Raw genomic sequence first — 19,511 nt, 5'->3', positions numbered from 1 at the left:
GCCAGGGCCCCGTCGCTGCACCCGCACCAACACTGTGCCCTCCACCATGGCCACGAGGCCCCGTGCAACCCAGCCCTGGCACATGCCCCTCCGGGGCTGAGAGCCCCCCAGCTCCTGGCCCTCGGGGAGGGGTCGGGGGGCTGCTCCCAGCACAGCACAGCCTGTGTCTGCCTGCCGGGCTGGTGCGGCGGCTTCACCTGGCCGGGACAAAGGCAGCGCTGTTCGCCGGCCCCGTGCCGCGACGCCCGCACAAAGCGTTGCCTGTTGGAGTGGGGCCGGCCCTGGCTTTGCGGCCGGTGCTGACGGCAGCCGGTGGGATCCTGGGCTTCCGGAGGGGCTGGGCCTGTGCACAGGGAGTGGAGCCACTGGCAGCTCTGGTGTCCCCTGCCAGAGCTGAATGGGGACAGTGTCTTTGCTCCTCATTTTTCGGGTGACTCTGCTGTCCCTGGGACTGGCACCTTGGGAAGGCAGGGCTCTGCTGCGCCCTGCCTGGGGACGCTGCCCACACCAGCCCAGCTCAGCCTGGCTCAGGGCCGGGCTTGCAGGTGGATGTGCCACTGCAGCACACGCTGGGGCCGTGCCGTGTGGTGCCAGCGGCCAGGGAGGAGCGTGTGCTGCAGTGGCAGTGGCCCCAGGGACTTGGAGTGCTTGGTGCTGCTTGGAGATGTCCCCGCTGCCGGCAGGCGCCAGGTAAACACGAGCGACGCAGCACAGCCCCAGGGGCACGGCCGGATCCTGCTGCAAACAGCCGGCTCCCCCGGCCGTCCCCGGCCTTCGGGGCTGCACCTGCCCTGCCGCGTCCCCACAGCTGGGAACGCGGGCACGTGCTGCCTGGCAAGGGCATGGCCGGGACATCACGCGTGCCAAACTCTTGCCTGTGCGTCCCCCGTGCGGGCGCCATGGCTGTGCGTGGCACCGGTGCCTGCAGCCGCAGGCAGCCCTACCGCTGCCAGCCAGGCTCCGGCTCAAGGAGACCAGGTCACCTGCCTGCGCCCACGGAGCCATTTCAGCCCCTGAATAATTCACGGCACTGCCGGCCACAGCCGCAAGCTTCCTGCCTGGCAGGAGAAATCTCTGTGGAGGGGAAAGGCAATCTGAGCAGGAGAAACCACCTCCGACCTTGGCATGTCCTCCGTGCCGTGCCACTTCCCGCCGGGCAGCCCATCTGCCCGTGGGCTGCCGGTCCCGTGCTGCCCACCTTGCCGAGGCTGCCGGCTCCCGGCCCAGTGGCCCCATCTGCGTGCCTGGCCCCGGCACACAGGTGGATGGGTGATGCCAAGGGCCCTGCTCTGAGCCCCCCACCTTGCTCCCCATTGCCCTCCCACGAGGGGGATGTGGGGCTGAGCCCATCAGCACCCTTGGCTGCGGCAGGTTCAGGGATGGGGGAACAGCCGGCGGCGCGGCTGGGTACCCCCTCCCCATCACGGGCCGCCTGCTACAGCACCACGTAGGAAAAACCACCTTTATTGGGTCTGACCTGAAAAAAAAGGGGGAAGAGGAAGAACGAGAAAGCCACGAGGAGGGCGAGGGGCCTGGCTCACTCCCTGCTCCCTGGGAGGGGTCCCCGCGGGCGGAAGGCACCGAGAAGGCAGCCGGAGCCACAGGGCGCAGGATCCCCAGCCCCAGCAAGGCACTGATCCCCCGGACCCCGAGCAGCCCCGCCGCTCCCTGGCAATGGGGAAACTGAGGCACAGCGGAAGCCAGGGCTGGGAGAGCCAGTGCTCCCTTGTGCCCTGCGGCGGGACGGTGCCAGCTCGGCTCAGGGCCTGTGACGTCCCCAGGGCTGGCGAGCGTCAGTGTGGACCCGGGGCCTCGGTGCTGGGGGGAGCCCCGGGCAGGAGTCCCACTGGCTCCCTGGCTTCTTGATGGCGGATGGTCCAGGATGGGTTATCCGTGTGCCACGATGGCAGCGACGGGATGACTCGGGGTGGCCCCGCGGCAGCTGGTCCTTGTGGCAGGGACGGCAGCAGGCACGCGGGGGTCCGGGCAGAGCTGGCAGCTTGCGGGCACCGTGGCCAGGCGGGACAGGCAGGCAGGAGCGCTGGCTCCAGGACCGCGTCCGGGCGTCCCCTGCACGGGAACCGGCTCCGGCTGCCGGGCGGGGTGGGATGTACGTGGCGGGGCGGGTGGAGGCTTGGTGAGACCTCAGGAGCGGGACGGCGGGGCCGTGGCTGTGCCGGCACTGCGGGACCCGTGCCACAGGGGCTTCACCACCGGTTCCTGCCATACGGGGACTGCACCTGCGGGCAGAGCAGGACGGTGCTGGAGTGGCATGGTGGTGGCAGCAGGACTGCGGCACCGGCCGGCAGACCCGGCCCTGGCACCGGTGTGGTGACTTGCCCCAGAGCCATCCCTGCCCTCCCACGGGAGACGCTGTGGCAGGGACAGACTTTGCCCCGGCCGCGGGCTGGACCTCGGTGCCCGCTCCCCTGCCCACTGCATTGCACATTAACCCACCTGGCAGCTCCTGCCGTCCCGCTGGGCACCGACGTGCCGGGCCTGCACCGCAAAGGCATCCTCGGCTCGCAGCGTGGAGCTGGCGCTGCCGGCCGCCGCGCTGGCGGTGGAGGCGCGGGGCAGGATCACGTCGTAGGGACCTTCGGTCTGTGGGGCAGAGGAGGGGGGGCTGCAGAGGGGCTGTGACCCCCCCGGCCCCCTGTTACAGCAGTCCTTGGGACACGGGGGGCCAGGGGAGCTCCCCCCAGAGCCCCCTCGGCCGCCGGCCCGGCCGCTCCGGTTGAAAGCCCATCCATCAGGCAGGACGCGGCCGCACTTACCGGCCCCTTGTGCATCAGAGCCATCTCGGTGGGCTGGTAGACGCTGGTCAGCAGTTGCCCGTTGTAGCCGCTGTACGGGGACACCGGCTTCTTGGCTGCAAAGAGACGGGGACAGTGAAGGCGGGGGGCTTGCACGGCCACCCCCACCCCACCGGGGAGCCGCTCCTCGTTAGCAGGTTTAATGAACTGACTCAGCAACCGGCTGCTCCGCGCCCTTCCTGAGGGACGGGAGGGATGTCCCTGGGGTTTGCATCACCGCGCTGCCGGCACAGCCCCTGCCCGGCCGGGGTTTGTTATTGTAGGGTCTCTCGGGAGGCAGGGTGGCGGCGGGCGCCGCTGGGGAGCGCCCACCCTGCCCCGTGGGCTGCAGACACCTTTGCTGGGGCAGGGCTGGCGCCCGCCAGCCAGTCCCCACAGGGGCAGCTGACACCGCCCCGTGTTATTGTAGGGTCTCCCGAGCAGAGCGGCTGCCCGGGGGCGGAAGGCCGGGAGCCGCGGGCACCCCGCGCCGGGGAGGGAGCACCCCTGCAGCCGCTGAGCTCAGCCCAAACTGGTAGACCCAGCCCAGCGAGTTTTCGGGAACCACAGCAACGGCAGGCGTCAATCCTGGGCGGGCCGTGGCCAGACGTCTCGCCGCCCGCCCGCTGCTGCCAGCCCCGGTGCCCGCTGCCAGCCTTGCCGTGGGGCGGGGGTCCCGGGTGAGCCCCGGAGCCTACCGAAGGAGGGCTCGTCCATGGAGAAGGCTTTGTTCTCCACAAACATGCTCTGTGACTTCTGCTCCTTGAGGATGGTCTCGTAGCCCACCCCGCGCGTGGGGTAAATGTCGTCCTCGAAGGCCTGCTCGGGGCCCCGCCGCGTCACGTGCGTCACCTCGGGGATGACGTAGAGGAGGAGGAAGGCACAGGCATTGGAGACCAGCGCGATGGCCAGCGTGGGGTCGTCCCAGCCAGGCTTCTCGCCCGCGTGCTGGTTCCCGTAGAGGTACATGGCTGTCCATGCCACCCAGATGGCCACGGAGAGCCCGGTGGTGGCCAGGATGAAGACGCTGTGCTTGCGCCAGTGGCCGTAGCGGCCGCAGAGGGCCGGCCAGGCAGTACTGAAGGCGGCCACCAGCAGGAACATGACATAGATGAGGGCCATGACGAAGTCAGCATCTGCCAGCCGGCAAGGGTCCGGGGAGCCACCCTCCTGCCGCACCACCGTGATGATGAGCCACTCGGCGTTGATGATGACCTCCACCAAGGCGAGGAGCAGGGCCACCACCAGTGTCACCCAGCCCCGTGGGCCCCGGTTCCTCCTGGCCAAGAAGTTGAGGGCCACGGCGTGCGCCAGCAGGCAGGAGAAGCAGATGCCGAAGAGGACGCCGAAGAGGAAGCGGCGGGAGGTACAGGTGGAGAAATCCGGCCCCACGATGAAGTCAAATGTCAGGCAGAAGAGCCCAAAGGTGCCCAGAAGAAAGAAGACCTGTGTGGCCACCAGGCTCTTCTTCTGGGGGTCCTGCACGAAGGGCAGGCTGGCTACCAGCACGATGGTGAGCACGAAGCTGGTCACCACGCCAAGGCTGGCCACAGCCTCCAGAACGATGCCCCAAGCTGCCGAGAGGTCGCAGAGGTTGTAGTAGAGGGAGGAGAGGTCCTTGCTGCAGCCCGCGGGAGGGGTGGTCTGTCCGCTGGCCGTGGGGAGCAGGGCCAGCAGCATGCAGGCGGCCGCCGGTGGCACCGCCACAGCACCCATCCTGCACCGTGGTGCGGGCACCGAGCGGGGCGTCCGGGGACCCTGCGGAACAGACGGGGCGTTAGGAAGCGGGGACCGGGGCTGTGGCTTCAGCTTGCGGCGCTGCCTGCGCCGTCTCCAGGGCTCAGAGCGTCCCTGCCTGTGGTCCCCAGCTGGGCATCCCTCCCCCTGGCCCCCGGTGAGCAACGGGGTCCTGGTGAGCCCTGTCTGTGCCGGCACAGCCGAGTCCACCCCAGCATGGCCCAAAGCACCCCGGGACCAAAGACGGGACCGGGCAGGCATGCGTCCCCCGTCGGCACCTCGCCTGGAGGCCGGAGGCAGTCGAGGGGGGCTCAGCCCCTTCTGCGCCCCCCACACTCCCTCCCAACATGGGATTTCTCCCAGCATGGCCAGCTCCGGGGCTGCTCCGATGCCTTCCTCCGGTGCCGGGAGCAGGCAGCACCGTGCCTGCTGGCTTCCCCGGGAACACTGAGTGCAGGCCCAACGGCAGAGGTAATGCTCGGTGACGGGGCTGTCCCCTCGGCTCGTCCCTGCGTGCCAGTGCATTCCCCTTTCCACTTCTGTCCCACTTCCCTCTGCTGGCTCCGGGCACCGACCCAGCGCAGGTCCCGTGTCCAGCGCTGCCGGCCGCTGGCACGCAGACCGCCGCAGCCTGGCACAGCACGGCACGGGCATGGCACGGCACGGGGGTCCCTGTCCCCACTCCTGCGGCCCTGGGGAGCATGGGGTGGGCACAGTGAAGAGGAGGCAGCGAGGAAGCTGCGGCCCCACTGCTGGAGGGGGGGAGCCCAGCAGGAGACCTTTGGCAAGGTGACCCCGGGCTGGGGTGGGAGCAGTGCCCGGGGTCGGGACCAGGACCCCCCGCTTCCCCCGAGCGGCACCCGGGGCTGCCGGTCCGGGGTGGGGACAGGGACCCCCGGCCCCGCGCTGGGATCGGGCCGGGCGCCCGCAGGTCGCGCCGGCTCCACCGCGCCCGGCCCGGCCGGTCCCCCGCCCCTCCCGGCGGCTCCGGCCCGGGTCCCCCGCACCGCCGGCCCGGTTCCCACGCACTACCGGCCAGTACCGGCCCGGTGCTCCGGCGCTCCCAGCCGGTACCGGACCCCAAAGTTCGCCAGGGCGGCCTCCAGCTCTCCGGCCAGGAGAGCCCCCGGAGGCGGGTCCCGCGTACCGACCCGTTCCCGTTACGGCTCCCGCTCCCCCGCAGCCCCGCTCACCGGCTCCAGCGCCGGTGCCCGGCCGCTCCCCTCGCTCCGCCGTGCCGTGCCGTGCCGTGCCGTGCCCCGGTCCCGCGGCACCGTACGCGCCTGCCCGGCCCGGCCCCTCCCCGAGGTGCGGCTCTGCCCGGGGAGCGCTCGGGGCCGGCCGGGACCTGCCCCGCCGCGGGCGGGGGCACCGCGCCGGGGTCCCGCACCGGGCCGGGGTACCTGCCCCGGGGGCTGGCGGGGCGGGGCGGGGCGGCCGCGAGCGGGGGGGGGGGGGGGGGGGTGGCAGACCCCGGGCTGGGGGGGGGCGGGGGGGCGGATATCAGTATGGGAGCCCACCTGGCCATCACTGGAACGAGTCTGTGGGGTCTCAGCCCCGAGGAGCTGGGTCATTCTGGCCCTGCTGAGCTTGGGGGGATCGTAGGGGCTGGGGGACGCAGCGGGGGGCTGTGCTGGGGCAGCATCACCCATGCGGGGCCTTGTACCGACCTCCTCTCCGTGCTGGGCCGGCAGCACCCAGTTGGTGGGTGGGGTCCCGGGTGGGAGCCAGGAGTGGGGCTCCATGGGCGGCCCCACCGTGCAAAGGTACAGCGGCTCCCACCGGGGAGCCCCGAGGCGCAGGCCCAGAGGGGCCTCCCGGAGGAATGTCAGCTGACGGCTAAAGCCGGAGCCCTTGGCAGGGTGGCAGGGCCCCAGGAAAGCCCTTCCTGCGAGGGGCCGGGGGCCCAGGGCAGCCCCAGCCTGGGGGCAGCAGACGGGGCTCAGTGGTCCCGGTCCCAGCAGGGGACCGGGAGCAGGGCATGGACACCCCGCTGTCACCCCATCCCTGGGGCTCGGGGACCGGGAAAAGCCCCAGGAGCCTCGGGGCGCCCCGGGGGACCCGGGGCCCTGCCAACCCCGGGGGAGGTTTCCAGGCAGGCGCTGCTATTTTGGGAGGGTGAAGCAAGAGGGTGAAGGATGCAGACGAAAGTTCAACGCGCCTCCGGCAGGTCCTCCCTCAGCCCGGGCCGGGATGAAAACAATCCGAGGAGAAAGGGAGGCAGAGCCGGAGCCGGCAGCACCTGCGGCACGAGGACCGGCACCCGCCGGAGCCTGCAGGGAGGAGATGGCGTGTCTGGGCTGGGTGCTGCGCCCGCTGCCACTGTCCCTCCGGTGCTGGGGCTGCCCGCCCTCCTGCCCTTCTTTTTCCTAAAGAGCGTTTGGTTAAGGACAGTGTTTGAGGGAGGATCGTCCCTCCCCGCCGGGGCACGTGCACACACGTGTGCTCTTGCGTGGGTGCCGGAGCAGGGCGGTGCAGACGGAGGGGCTCTACAGTGGCCTCATGTCTCAGTTTACCCACAGGGAGTCGGGGTTCAGCCGCGCAGGGCCTGGCAGCAGCCCCCGCTCTGCGGCAAAGGCTCAGTCTTGGATAACCAGTGCCGGGAGCGTGGGCCGGCTGCCCTGCCGCCCCCGCACCGGCGCTGACCCGGGCCCAGGCTGCGGAGAGGCCACGCTGCACGCGGCTTCCTGCCGGCAGCTTCCTTCCGCCGCACGGGGCCAGCAGGTTTCCCGGCTGCTGACTCAGCATGAGCCCCCCGCGACCCCCGCACCCGTGGTGGGACCACTGGCAGGCATCCGTCCTGCCGAAGCTGCCCTGCGGCCGCACGGCTTTCGCCCTCACGTCCCCCCCCCCACGGTGGGCGATTTCCTGCCCCCTTCCTGTGGGGACCCTCCCAGCTTTCCAGCCCTTGCCTCACGCCCTGGGGTTTTTGTAGGTCCTACAGAAACACCCCGCCATAGAGGCGGCTGTGGGGTAGGTTGGGTGCGATGCCACCATGTGCTGGCTGCCTCGCAGGGACCAACCGGCTGTGAGGGACCGGCTGCCCTCGGTCCCCTCCTGCGGCCGCGTGCCGGGGCGGTTGGTGCCTGGCGCAGCCCTTTCGGTGAGGGTAGAGCCCGGTCCCGGTTCTGGTGCCTCAGATGGGCCGGGGACCGCGGTCCCCGTGGTGGGACTGGGCAGAGCCGGTCCCTCCGGCACAGCAGCTGCGGTGAAGGGCTGGGACGCAGCTCGGCACGGCACCGGGACCTGGGCCAGCCTTCCCTGCTGGCTCACTCCAAAAACATCAGCACGCCGGGCGCATTTTTTCCAGGCTTACCTTTCCTACGGAGCCGCAGGGCCGGGTGGCTGGCACGGCTGGCGTGGCTGGCACGGCGGCACGGCCGACTGAGCCCCGGCTCCGCGGCAGCTCCCGCTCGGCCAGCCGCGGTGGCTCACCTCGGGAAGGCGAGAGCCGTACCTGGGGCTGCGGGGGCCCCCCTCGCCCTCCCAGCTGCCTCCCTGCCGCCGCTGCCGCTCAGGCCGGGGCTGGGGAGCTGTTTTCCACCCGAGCCGGTTCTGTCCAGACCAGAGCCCCTCGCCGCCGGCGGACGCGGTCAGCACATTTCCACCTCCCTCTCCAAGTAAATAAGCGCTGGTCGGTGAAGGGGGGGCCGGCGGCCGTCCCAGCCTGCCGCAAGCGGGGCTGGAACTCCTGCCAAACGCTGCCCTTGCCGGCAAAGCCCCCCTGCCCCACGGCCCCTCCAGCCCTGGCGAAGGGCCCCGGGGTGGGATCCGGCCCTGGAAGCCCCCGGGGACAGGTGCCCACCGGGCGGGAGGCGCTGGCCAGGTTAATATCTAATCTCTTCCCGGTCCCGCTCTCACATGCCAGAATTAATGGAGCGAGCACCTCCCAGGTACCACCCGCGCTACCAGGCCGGGGTTTAACCCCGTCACTGGGAGCATGGGCAGAGCCGGATCCTGCCTGGCGTAAGGCAGCACCGCCGGTGGGGTCTGCCCGTGCGGGGGACTGATCCGGCTGCAGGGCCCCAGGCGCACCGCGGGCAGGCGGGCACGTGCCGGCGTGGGTCAGCCCCACGTCCTGGCGGTTGTGGCTCATCCCACGAGCACCGGGGGCAAACGTTGCGCCCCATCCCACCCCGGTGCCGGGCACAGCCAGGGCTCAGCAGGGGGGTCTCCATGTCCTGTGTGGGGCAGCCCCAATCCCCCCAGGGGGAGGGGGGTGGCTGAGCCCCTGCCCGCCAGGGCGGCCCCCCAGACCCCTGCCTGGTCTCTGGGGAATGAGCGGGGACGGGCTGGTCTGTTTGGGGGGGTCTACACTAAGGACCTTATGGGGGAATTAGGGTGGGAGTGGGACGGGCCGGGCTGATGCAGGGTCTGGGGGTGCTGGGGGGGGCCAGCTCTGCAGGGCGTCCTGTCCCTGCCCTCTGGTGGCAGCTGGGGACAGGCAGGCTGTCACGGCACGGCTGCTCGCCCAGCGTCACACCAGCTTGGCACTGGTCTAACTGGGAGGGCGGTACTGGTGCTGGGTGCACTCGATGCAGGGGGGCACTGTGAGCCCCCTCCCTTGCAGCCGGTGGGAGATGCTGCACCCTTGCGCTGAGGTGCACGGGGGTGCCTGGGGGCTGCAGCCTTGCAGGGCGGGGGGCCGGCTCCTGAAGAGCCCAGAGCTGGGGTCTTACCGTGTGCCCAGGCCCCACGGACGCTCCAGGGCAGGCGCAGCGGGGTGGGCAGGGCTGAGAGCTGGGGGCTGGACAGAGGGACCCCATGCCCAGGGTGCCCCCATCCCAGCCACTCACAGGGAGCCAGACCCAGGTAGAGTTTTGGTCTCAGCACAGCAGTTTATGGAGGAAGGACCATCCCGCCAGGTCACCTCGCTCACCTGCGCCCGTCACCCCTCACCACGGGGCGGCTGTGCCCGCCGGGTTCCCCGGGACCTTCGGCGCGTCAGTTCAGCACAGGCTGGGGCTGATGCAGGAGCGCAGCTGGGAGCACGGCCACACTCCCTGGCCGTGGCCGCGGGGCCGGAGAGGAGCCCGACCTGGGGGGCACACGTAGGAGCAGGCAGCCGCTCCCAGGACACGTCCTTGCTGCCCCGTGGCCGAGTTCCCATGGGGCCGAGCGCTGCGTGTCCCGAGGAGGGCTGAGCACAGGCAGGGCTGAGCTGCCTGTCCCGGTGTGGCTCAGGGAGCGGGCAGGGGTCCCTGGGGTGCAGTGGGTGCTGCCGCCAGGCAGAACGGCCCGATGGCCCCAGACGAGCACAACCAGCCAGCTGGGCACAACGGTCTGCTCTTGCCACCACTGGCAGCACCCACGTTAACCCTGAGTCTGCGGAGGGTGGGTGTCACAGGGGCGGCGTCCCTGGGGCAGGGTCTTGCCTGGTCCGGGTGTGATGCATGGGGCCGGCTGAGCACCGGGACCCCGGGTGAGCACCGGGACCCCAGGTGAGCACCACCCTGGCCGGTGGCAGCCCCAGCTCAGAGGGCCATGCTGGCCAGCAGCTCCAGCGGTTTCAGGGCTGGGGGTGGGAAGCGGCTGCTGCCGTGCCGGGGGCCGTGCCGGAGGTGGGTCCGGAGCACCTCACCCACTGCGCGGCGGAAGGTCTGGCTGACAAAGCAGTAGAGGAAGAAGTTGAGGGTGGTGTTGAGCATGGCCACCATGTTGGCGATGTCCAAGGCCAGGTGCATGCGCCAGTCCCTCTTGACCGAGGCCACATAGAGATGGCAGATCATGACGATGGTCCGGGGTGCCCAGAGCACGATGAAGACAGTGGTGACGGCCAGGAGGAGGGCCGTGGTCTTGCTCAGGCGGGGTTGGCCGCCCCCTGAGCACCTCCGCCGCTTCAGCTTGCGGATGATGATGGAGTTGGTGGCCAGGAAGATGCTGCAGGGCAAGAAGTAGATGGTGACACAGTGCACCCACTTGAGCACCGTGTCCAGGGCGGTGGGGGGGTCGGCGTCACGCCACACGTCCAGCCACCAGTAGAAGGGGATGCCCGTGGCCAGAGCCACAGCAAAGACGGCCGCGATGATCTTGCGGGTACGCTGTGGGTGGGAGACGGCGCGGTACCGCAGTGGGTGGCAGAGGGCCACGTAGCGGTCCATGGTCAGCAGGACGGTGACCCAGATGGAGGCGTGGTTGGCCGTGAACTCCAGCACGTTGACGGTGTGGATGAAGGCGCTGGGGACTGCCCGGGCCAGGATGGCTGTCTGCAGGATGAAGCCCACAAAGATGATGAAGACCTGGGTGAGGATGTCGGAGGAGGTTAGGGCCAGCAGGTACCAGTACGATGACTTCTTGGTCCTCGTGGCCAGGCGGGACAGGGCCATGGCAGTCAGGATGTTCACTGGAGGGAGGGGAGCGATGTATGGTGGTGAGACCCCAGGGCTAACAGCCCCCTCCCCAGCCCCCGGGACCCTGGGGGGGCCCAGGCTCTCCCAGGGCCACAGGGCGAGCAGCCCCAGGCCCCAGCTGGGGTGGGGAGCTATAAATATCACGGTGCAGTGTGGATTTGCTGAGCTGATTAATCTCTTCCGTGTGTCAGCCCAAGCAACGCAAATACCATCTGTCCCTGCCGCTGCAGCACCTGCCACGTGGGGCTGGGCCTTCCAGCCCGCAGTGCAGCTGGGGCCGGCCCCGGGCCGGGGGGAGCAGGCTGGTTTCCCCCACCCCTGAGTGCTCCCCTCCCCATCCCCAAAAGTCCCAGGGCTGGGATGGGAGCTGAGGCTCTGCGGGCAGCCGAGGGCATGGGCTGGGCTGAGGGTGCACAGCTCAGCACCCCATGCAGGGGCTCAGCACCCAGGTGGGTGCTGTCCCCCCACAGTGCTCCTGCGGTCCTGGGCAGCCCCCCCTGCCCCAGAGCCCTCACCTGGCAGCCCCAGCCCCAGCAGGACGCTGTAATACACGATGGGGAAGATGCCGACCATGCAGGGTGACCGCTCCGGCTCTGGCCGTGCCGCCTCGCCAGCCCACACCACCGCCGTGCTGTTGGGCACCGGGACCATCGCCTTCTGCCACAGACCTGCTGCGGGGGGACACAGGGAGCGTCAGGGAGCTCAGGGCCCCGGTGGCACCCTCAGCCAGGACGTGGCACAGGGCGCTCGGGGCAGGTCGGCTCCCACGGGTGCACTTGCCCCAGGTCTGCTGTTGCATCTGCCTGCGATGTGTTGGAGCCGGCCGCTGTCTCTGGATGCTGCAGGACAAGGGACCCAGGATCCACCCCCCGTGGGGACGCGGGGGTGACAGTCCCCGTCCCGGCAGGGAGGGCGGCCCCGCTACCGGAGATGCTCCTTGTTTATCCCCCTGGTCCCGTTTATCGCCTTGAAGAAAACTGGATTAAAACACCCTGTTCTTGGCGGCTGCCGGGGGGTGAGGCCCTGGCTCCCAGCCCGGGCTGGGGGCCACCCGCCGGGACCCCGCGGCGGCGGGGAGGACCCGGGGAGGGGTCCCAGCGCTATCAAGGGGGGCCGGCCATCTCCCGGCTCCTCAGGCAAGCCCGCACGAGGCAGCGGGGCCGGAGGAGTCTGGCAGCGGCCCTGCCCGTGCCGCGCGCCAGGATCGGGCCCACACTGCGCCCGACCATTCATAAACCCGGGCGGCACCACCCCCGTCCCGAGCTCTGCGCTCCTATTGGCTAGAGGGGAGCCAGGCTTCACCCAATCAGAGAGGCGTTCCCCAGGGATGGGGAGGACAAACCTGAGCGCTGCGTTCTGATTGGTCCCTATCCCTCCCCTCCAATTAGCATCCCCCGAGGGGGACTGCGACCCCCCGGGCCCTAGTGCCGGCGGAGGCTGCGGGGGGGTCCTGAGCTCAGGGCGGGTATCGGGCACCCAGCACCGCTCCGGTCCCAGTCCGACCCAGCCCCACAGGGAACCCAAACTGGCCCGGTCCTAGTCACCGCAGAGCCCCGACGGCTCCGGGGCCGGGGGCAGCACATCTTCCCCCGCCGGTGCTCGCGTTCCGGCCCCCCCAGCGACGGATCTGCCCCCCCAGCCGTGCCTGCGGTGGGGGGGGTCCGGGGGGACTTTGGCCGCTGCGCCCCGCCGGGGTGGAAGCGGGGATCCTGAGCAGAGCCCCGGGCTGGGTGGCAGCGGGGTGGGAGGGACATGCACAGGGGGATGCCAATTAACTGCAAATTAGATCTGACTAATCAGCAGGGGCAAGTTCAGGCCCTTGTCCCCCTGGGAACCGGGGCATCGATCGCCGCAGCTGCGGCGGGAACGCGTTAACCCTTTCCCAGCCCTGATCCCGTTTGTTCTGCGGGGGGGGCGGGGGCCGGCTTGGTCCCCCCTTCCCTCCGCCCCGCCTGGGGTCCCGCTCCCCAAGCTCTGCGGGAGATGGGCTCTCACCTCGGTGGCCCTGTGCGGTGCCACCTCCCCTCCGGACACCCGCCAGCGTCTGTGTCCTTGCAGATGGTTGTGTCCCCACTGGTGTCCGTGTCCCTGGCGATGGCTGTGTCCCCTCCAGCACCCGCAGCACTGCACAGCCTCCCGTGGCGCGAGGGACGCGGGGCGGAGGGAGAACGGCGTGGGCAGAGCCGCGGGCTGGGCCAGCGGGGCAGGAGGACGTCCCGGGGGCCAGGGATGGGGTCACCTGGGACGGCTGTGCCAGCCCTGCGTGACTGTGACAGAGTGTGTCCCCACCCAGGGATGGTGGTCTGGGTGCTTGGGGACAGCTTGGGCCCCCCATTATAGCCAAAGGCCTAAGTCACCAAGCCGGGGGGCAACGTTCCTGTGCCCGGGCCCCCAGCTCCCCTCCTTCGGGGTGCCGGTGCCACAGCTTCCCCTGCGTTTGCTGCACACCCCAAGGTGGGCCGGGCAGGGGTGGGTGCGGGCAGGCAGGGCTGCCCGAGCCTGGTGAGGTGCCAGGGGCTGGCACAAGCAGGCAGCCAGGGTCCACGGCTGCCTCCAGGGACTCAGGGGAGTGGGTCTGCGCGTGTGCACGTGTGAGTGTGCGCAGGAGTGCGCATGCGTGTGCATCCGTGTGTGCCTGCCTGCGTGTTCCTGCTGGGCTTTGCTCTGTGTGTGCCTGGGTGCCCACCGGCACGGCCCCAGTGTGCAGAGGGCACGCTGATGGCCCAAGCTGGAGGGAAAGCCTGCCTGTGCCTCAGTTTCCCCAGCGGCACAGGTAGGGGCGTGGGATGGCTGATGCCCCCTGCCCATCCCTGGGGCCCCCAGACTCCCATCCCCACTGGTGCCCCCCACCCACAGGGGCAATGCCCTGTGCACAGCCGTGGGGGGCAGGAGCCGCCTGGCATGGGTCACTATGGTGAGCCAACCCTCCACCGCCTCAGCCACGCTTACCGGAGCCAGCACGGCGGCTCGCTCCATCTCATCAGGGACTGGGGATGGATGCCCTGTCCCCTGGTGACAGGACTGGCACCAAGATCCCCCACGTTCCCCCATGGCCCACAGTCCGTGCCACCCTGCCCTGTGGCCAGCAGATGCCCCCACGGGGGACACAAGTGTCCCGAGGCTGTAGGGTGCAGCCTGGGCTGGCACCGTGCCGGCGGCTCACCGGGCGCACGCTCCTGGCAAGCTGCTGTTTTGCAGGCAGGTGGTTAAATGAGGCATCGCTGGATGCGGTGAGCCATTAACCGGCTGTGCCGCGCTGGGGGCCCCTTGTCCGCCGGCTGGCCCACGCCTCGCCACGATGCAGGGATGCCCGCCTGGGCTGGGTGCTCTGCTTGCACCGCGCTCTTGGGGGTCCCCTGCCCCATGGGGCCACTGAGCTTGAGCCCCAGCCCCACACCAGGCAAGGCATCGCCTGCCCCTGCGAGGGGCCGGGGAGCCCCAGGAGCGCGGCACAGTGGTGGCTGGGCAGCTGGTGCCCAGCCCCTCCACCCGTGGGTCAGGGACAGATGGGTGATCCCCACCTCCCCAGGAGCTGTGGCAACATCTGCCCACGCTCAACATCTGGACACCCTGTCTAAGCCCCGGCCCCTCGCTCGCCCTCCCGGGCCACGGATGTGCTCGGGGATGGGGCTCCTTGGCCCTGCGTCCCCATCTCCGCTCCCACGTGAGCCCGAAGCAAGCCTGTCCTCAGAAGCCCTCGCCGGCATGAAAGCACCGCCGGCCACGGTGGCAGCACCGTGCCAGGGCCGGGCAAGCTGACGCCAAGGGGCAGATGGGCTGAGCACCCCCTACTCAGTTGGAGCCCCCCTGCCCGGCACAGAGCCCCGGCCACCACCGTCCAACCCCACCGCGTGCACCGATGGCTGCCTTCGCCCCGCGAACCGCTCGCTCCCCGTCCCGCTGGCCGTGCCATGGCGTCCCTCCCGCTGCCGTGGCGGCGCTGGCCATGGCACGGCAGCCGCCCGTGGGTGCTGGAGAGGGAGCGGGGTGTGGAACGGGCGCCAGCCACGCCGCGCCGTCACCTTGCTCAGCAGCTGAAGACAAAGCTGCAACACCCCGGGCACCGGCGCTAATCCCATCAGCTCGGACAGATACTCGATAACTGGGAACGGTTAATATCCCCCCGCGCGGCTCCGGAGCTGCCACGTGCAGAAGGTCACAGCATCTCCGCGGCGGTGTCCCCAGGGGGGGCCCAGGCGTTGCCCCCCGCGGGGGGGGGGCAACGGGTCCTCCTGCCCCCTGAGGTGACATTGCGCCGGGGTCCTGGGGCTGAGTGCGGTGCCCGGCACCTCCTGCCCAGGGAGCACCAAGCTGCGGGGCAGGGGGGGCTCCTGCCCGGCATGGCGGCCCCCCGCTGCCTTCACGGGGAGCCTGGGCAGGGGGTAAGGGGCTGCCGTGCCCATGCAAGCCAGGCTGCCGCCATCTGTGGGGTCTGTCCCCCCGGCTGCGTCCCGGTCCTGGCTCCCCACCCTATAATGCCACTGGGGCCACAGCCAAAAGTGGGGCACAGACACCCCCTGCTCCCCCCGCCTTGCTCGGGCTGTGCCAGTGAACTCTCCCGCACAGAGGGGTGCCCATCTCCCACAGCGGAGAGTGGGGTGGGGACACCCAGCACCACCCCCAGCCCCGTGCCTGAGCAGCACCGGCCCTGGCGTGTGGCACCGGGGCTAAGGGGGGGGCAAACGCCACCCCGGCCCCATTGTGAGACCCCCCAAGAGCCATGGGGGTGGGCGAGGTGCCAGTGGGGGCCGGCGCAGGGCTCTTGGCTGCAAAGGCTGGGAAAAGGGCAGGCAGTTCCTGCCGGCAGCCCGGATGCCATGGTGATGGGCTGCTGCCGGCATGAATACCCATGAGCCGGGGGGAGCGGGGAGGCCACGCCGAGCTGTGCCCTGAATGTAAAGACCCCGCTGCCGCGTCCCGGCAGTCCGGCGGCACAAAGGGCTGCAGCCATGCACAGGGCTCCGGCACGGCATGGGGCTGTGGCACAGCACAGCAGTACCCAGCGGCAGCGGGAGCAGGCGGCAAATGGAGGTGCTCCCACGCGGTGCCGAGACTCACCGGGGCACCCCGTCGCGCCACCCCGGGGTGCGGGGCTGGGGTCCGGGGTCAGGGTGGGATGGACGGGGGCTGGAAGTGGTTCCCTTGGTAACAGCCGGTCCCAGTTTCCACCAATCGATGTGGCGGTGCAGGCACGCGGGCTGGGAGGGCTCGTGGCCTACATAAGCGCCAGGCGGGCACCGCGCGCCCGTGCCGAGACCGGCAGATGCGCTTGCGAAGCCATGGCCAGGCTGACGGGCGTCCGGCCCGTGGCCACACGCCGCTGGGGCTGCGCTGCCGCTGCCTTCCTCCTCCTCCTCCTCACTGTGCAAGCCGGTAAGGGTGGCCACGGCGGGGGGAGGCGTGGAGGGGTCCCCGTGCCGTGGGTCCTGCTGCCCCCGCCGGGTGCCGGGGTGGGGCTTGGCTGCAGTGCAGGTGGCCAGTGATGCCCGTGGGAGGCTGAGCGTGGCTCTCCAGCAGCCATCGCGGCACCTGGGGAGGGACGGATGCGGTTCCTGGACATGCCGTGCCCCACGGCCGTGCCCCACGGCACCTGGGAGGTGCCGGGGGTGAGAGCCAGGCTGTGCCGCCGCTGCCTGGGGAAGGCTCGGTGCCGTGGGCAGCGATGTCCAGCACCACGGGGCGAGGGGCTCCCGATCCCCTTCCCCATCCCTGCCCAGCGGGGCTTAAGCCGGTGCTTGGGAAGGACAATCCGCTGGATCGCCGGCTGGCAAGACGGGGATTTGAGAGACGGGGCCAAATCCACCCTGGGGGAAGGATGCTCCGGGGAGGGGTGGGAGTCGTGCAGGCATGAGGGAGAGGAGGAGAGGGAGGAAGGCTCCCCACGCCTGCAGGAGCACCAAGACCCCTGTCTTGGTCCCTTATCCCCGCTGGGAGCCTGGCGGGGACACGGACACGGGGGACAGTTGCCCCCGGTGCGCACCCAAGCCGGGACCAGGCTGGGCTGCCGGCACACGCGGCCGGAGTGGGGGAGTGAAACTTGGCCGGGCAGGAGGTGGCGGTTCACGGTGCCGGCGAGGAGGCAGGGATCACACCGGGAGCAGGCACGGCGCGGCAGCTGCCTGCTCAGCGGCACCGACCCGCAGCGATGCCAGCGCAGCTGGTGCCCCCAGGCTGCTCAGACCGCAGGGACCCCTTCCCCGGGGGGGTGGGCAGAGCATGCCTGGCCCCCCGCAGCCACCAGCTCTCGTGTGCCCCGCGTGTCGGTCTGGGACGCAGTGGTTAAGGGCAATGCCCAGGGCTCGCTCTGCCCACACCGGGGCAGGCGGGCCGGGCTGCGAGCCAGCGCTGCCCGGCACAGGGCCATTTCCCAGCATGTCCCAGCCTGGGACATGGTGGTCTCACCCCTTCTGCTGCAGAAAATCAGTTTTTTGGCTCCCAAGGACACAAATGTCCCCTCGTCCTCCCCACACCCCCTTGGCACCAGCCAGCCCTTCGGCACTGGGGGGAGAGGAGGGAGGATGTGCACAAAGCCAGGCTTCCCCAGCCCCCCGTTAACCACGCATCGCCCCACAGCTGGGCCCCACTCTGCTGCGCCCCAGCACCCCGTGCCCGGTTCCCAGCGTGCAGCACTGGGATGGTCCCATCTCCCCGCAGCCCAGAAAGCCGACCTTAGTGGCGACGCCACGGCGGCCACCATCAACCACTCGCTGACGCTGCTGCAGCGGCTGCAGGAGCTGCTGCAGAACGGCAACGGCAGCGACGCGGTGCTGCGGGTGCGCACGGCCGCCTCCGACGAGGCCAAGGTCTTCCACACCCACCAGCTGCTGCTCAGCCTCCAGAGCGAGGTCTTCGAGAGCCTCCTGCACAACCAGAGCGTCGTCACCCTGCACGAGCCGCCCGAGACTGCTGCGCTCTTTGAGAAGTTTATCAGGTACGTGGGTGCCCCATGGGTTGGGGACGCCCAGAGGGGTGCAGCTGAGGAGGGGAGATGTTCCCTTGGGGGCCACGGGGACGCCGTGGGACGGGCGTGTTGGGAGGGATGCGGCCAAAGGAGGAGGATGCTCCCCTGGGGACCCTACGGGATGGGGACACCTGCGGAGATGCAGCCCAGGAGGGAGGATGCTCACAGCGACTGCGCTGCCGGAGCCTGCGGCTGGGCTGGGAAGGGGATCGGGGGACGCCGGCATCACCGCCCCGCACTCCACCCCAGGTACTTGTACTGCGGGGGGGTCTCCATCCTGCTGCACCAAGCCATCCCCATGCACCAGCTGGCCAGCAAGTACCGGGTGTGGGGGCTGCAGCGCGGCGTGGCCGACTACATGAAGACCCACCTGGCCAGCGAGTCGAGCCAGGGCCACGTGGTGGGCTGGTACCACTACGCCGTGCGCATCGGGGACGCGGCGCTGCAGGAGAGCTGCCTCCAGTTCCTGGCCTGGAACCTCTCGGCCGTACTGGGCAGTGCCGAGTGGGGCTCGGTGAGCGTGGAGCTGCTGCTGCTGCTGCTGGAGCGCTCCGACCTGGTGCTGCACAGCGAGCTGGAGCTCTACACCGCCGTGGAGGGCTGGCTGGGCCACCGGCAGCCCGAGGGTCCCGTGGCCGAACGGGTGCTGCGCGCCATCCGCTACCCCATGATCGCGCCCAGCCAGCTCTTCCGGCTGCAGGCGCAGTCGGCGGTGCTGGCGCGGCACTACAGCGCGGTGCAGGACCTGCTCTTCCAGGCTTTCCAGTTCCACGCTGCCTCCCCCCTCCATTTCGCCAAGTATTTCGACGTCAACTGCAGCATGTTCCTGCCCCGCAACTACCTCGCGCCCGGCTGGGGCTCCCAGTGGGTCATCAACAACCCGGCACGGGACGACCGCAGCACCAGCTTCCAGACCCAGCTGGGTCCCAGCAGCCACGACGCCGGCAAGCGGGTGACCTGGAACGTCCTCTTCTCGCCGCGCTGGCTGCCCATCAGCCTGCGCCCTGTCTACTCGGACTCCGTCTCCAGCGCCGTCCAGCCGGTGCGCATCGAGGACGGTCGCCCCCGGCTCGTCATCACCCCGGCCATGAGCAGCCCCGACTTCGCCGGCGTCAGCTTCCAGAAGACGGTGCTGGTGGGCGTGCGGCAGCAGGGCCGCGTCTTGGTGAAGCACGCCTACAGCTTCCACCAGAGCTCGGACGAGGTGGCCGACTTCCTCGCCCACGCCGACCTGCAGAAACGCACCTCCGAGTACCTCATCGACAACTCCCTGCACCTCCATGTCATCATCAAACCCGTCTACCACTCCCTCATCAAGGTGAAGAAGTAACGAGGCAGAGCCAGGTCCCGCCGCCGGACTGGCCCCAGCCCCGGGGGGGGCTTGTACTTGGTCCTCCTGCTCGTAGGTAGATGGAGGTCCCCACGCCGGGGGGTCCCGGGGCTGCTCTCTGCGCCCACCCCTCCCCGACTGTCCCACTGCCATGTCCTGTCCCCATCGTGTCCCTGGGTGCCTGTGGGGAGCTGGTGACAGGGGACACTGGGAGACCCCAGCCCTGTCCTGGTGGCGCAGGAGGCAAAACGTGCAGCCCACGGCCGCGGGCACATCCTGGGCTCGCAAACCCCAACGGGGGAGAGGACGGGGACAGGGACAGTCCGGCCCTCCTCAGA

At 70.4% G+C, this 19,511-nt stretch overlaps 3 protein-coding genes across 3 annotated transcripts; 1 reads left to right on the top strand and 2 right to left on the bottom strand.

Moving 5' to 3' along the window:
* Window positions 1-2,207: 2,207 nt before the first annotated feature.
* Window positions 2,208-4,609, bottom strand: GPRC5C (G protein-coupled receptor class C group 5 member C; the record flags this gene model as incomplete). Its single annotated transcript, XM_082008134.1, has 4 exons — window positions 3,494-4,609; window positions 2,778-2,872; window positions 2,458-2,604; window positions 2,208-2,240 (listed from the first exon to the last, which is right to left on the bottom strand). Exons 1-4 carry the CDS (start codon window positions 4,509-4,511, stop codon window positions 2,208-2,210), a joined length of 1,293 nt encoding a protein of 430 aa, XP_081864260.1. The 5' UTR covers window positions 4,512-4,609.
* A 5,178-nt stretch (window positions 4,610-9,787) lies between these two features.
* Window positions 9,788-11,705, bottom strand: GPR142 (G protein-coupled receptor 142). Its single transcript, XM_082008020.1, has 2 exons — window positions 11,398-11,705; window positions 9,788-10,875 (listed from the first exon to the last, which is right to left on the bottom strand). Exons 1-2 carry the CDS (start codon window positions 11,531-11,533, stop codon window positions 10,007-10,009), a joined length of 1,005 nt encoding a protein of 334 aa, XP_081864146.1. The 5' UTR covers window positions 11,534-11,705; the 3' UTR covers window positions 9,788-10,006.
* Window positions 11,706-16,019: 4,314 nt separating this feature from the next.
* Window positions 16,020-19,173, top strand: BTBD17 (BTB domain containing 17; the record flags this gene model as incomplete). Its single annotated transcript, XM_082008210.1, has 3 exons — window positions 16,020-16,255; window positions 17,537-17,813; window positions 18,093-19,173. The coding sequence occupies exons 1-3, from the start codon at window positions 16,162-16,164 to the stop codon at window positions 19,171-19,173; spliced, it is 1,452 nt and encodes a 483-aa protein (XP_081864336.1). The 5' UTR covers window positions 16,020-16,161.
* Window positions 19,174-19,511: the final 338 nt, after the last annotated feature.

The sequence above is a fragment of the Phaethon aethereus genome (genome assembly GCF_964289735.1).
Source record: "Phaethon aethereus genome assembly, chromosome: 18".
Classification (NCBI taxonomy): Eukaryota; Metazoa; Chordata; class Aves; order Phaethontiformes; family Phaethontidae; genus Phaethon; species Phaethon aethereus.
The sequence above is the reverse complement of the archived record's forward strand: the minus strand, read 5'-3'. Positions and strand labels throughout refer to the sequence as shown.

Coding starts and splice junctions, on each gene's coding strand:
- GPR142 (XM_082008020.1), bottom strand. CDS start 11,533: ATGGTCCCGGTGCCCAACAGCACGGCGGTGGTGTGGGCTGGCGAGGCG. Junction 10,876..11,397: donor GCTGGGGCTGGGGCTGCCAG/GTGAGGGCTCTG, acceptor CCCTCCCTCCAG/TGAACATCCTGACTGCCATG.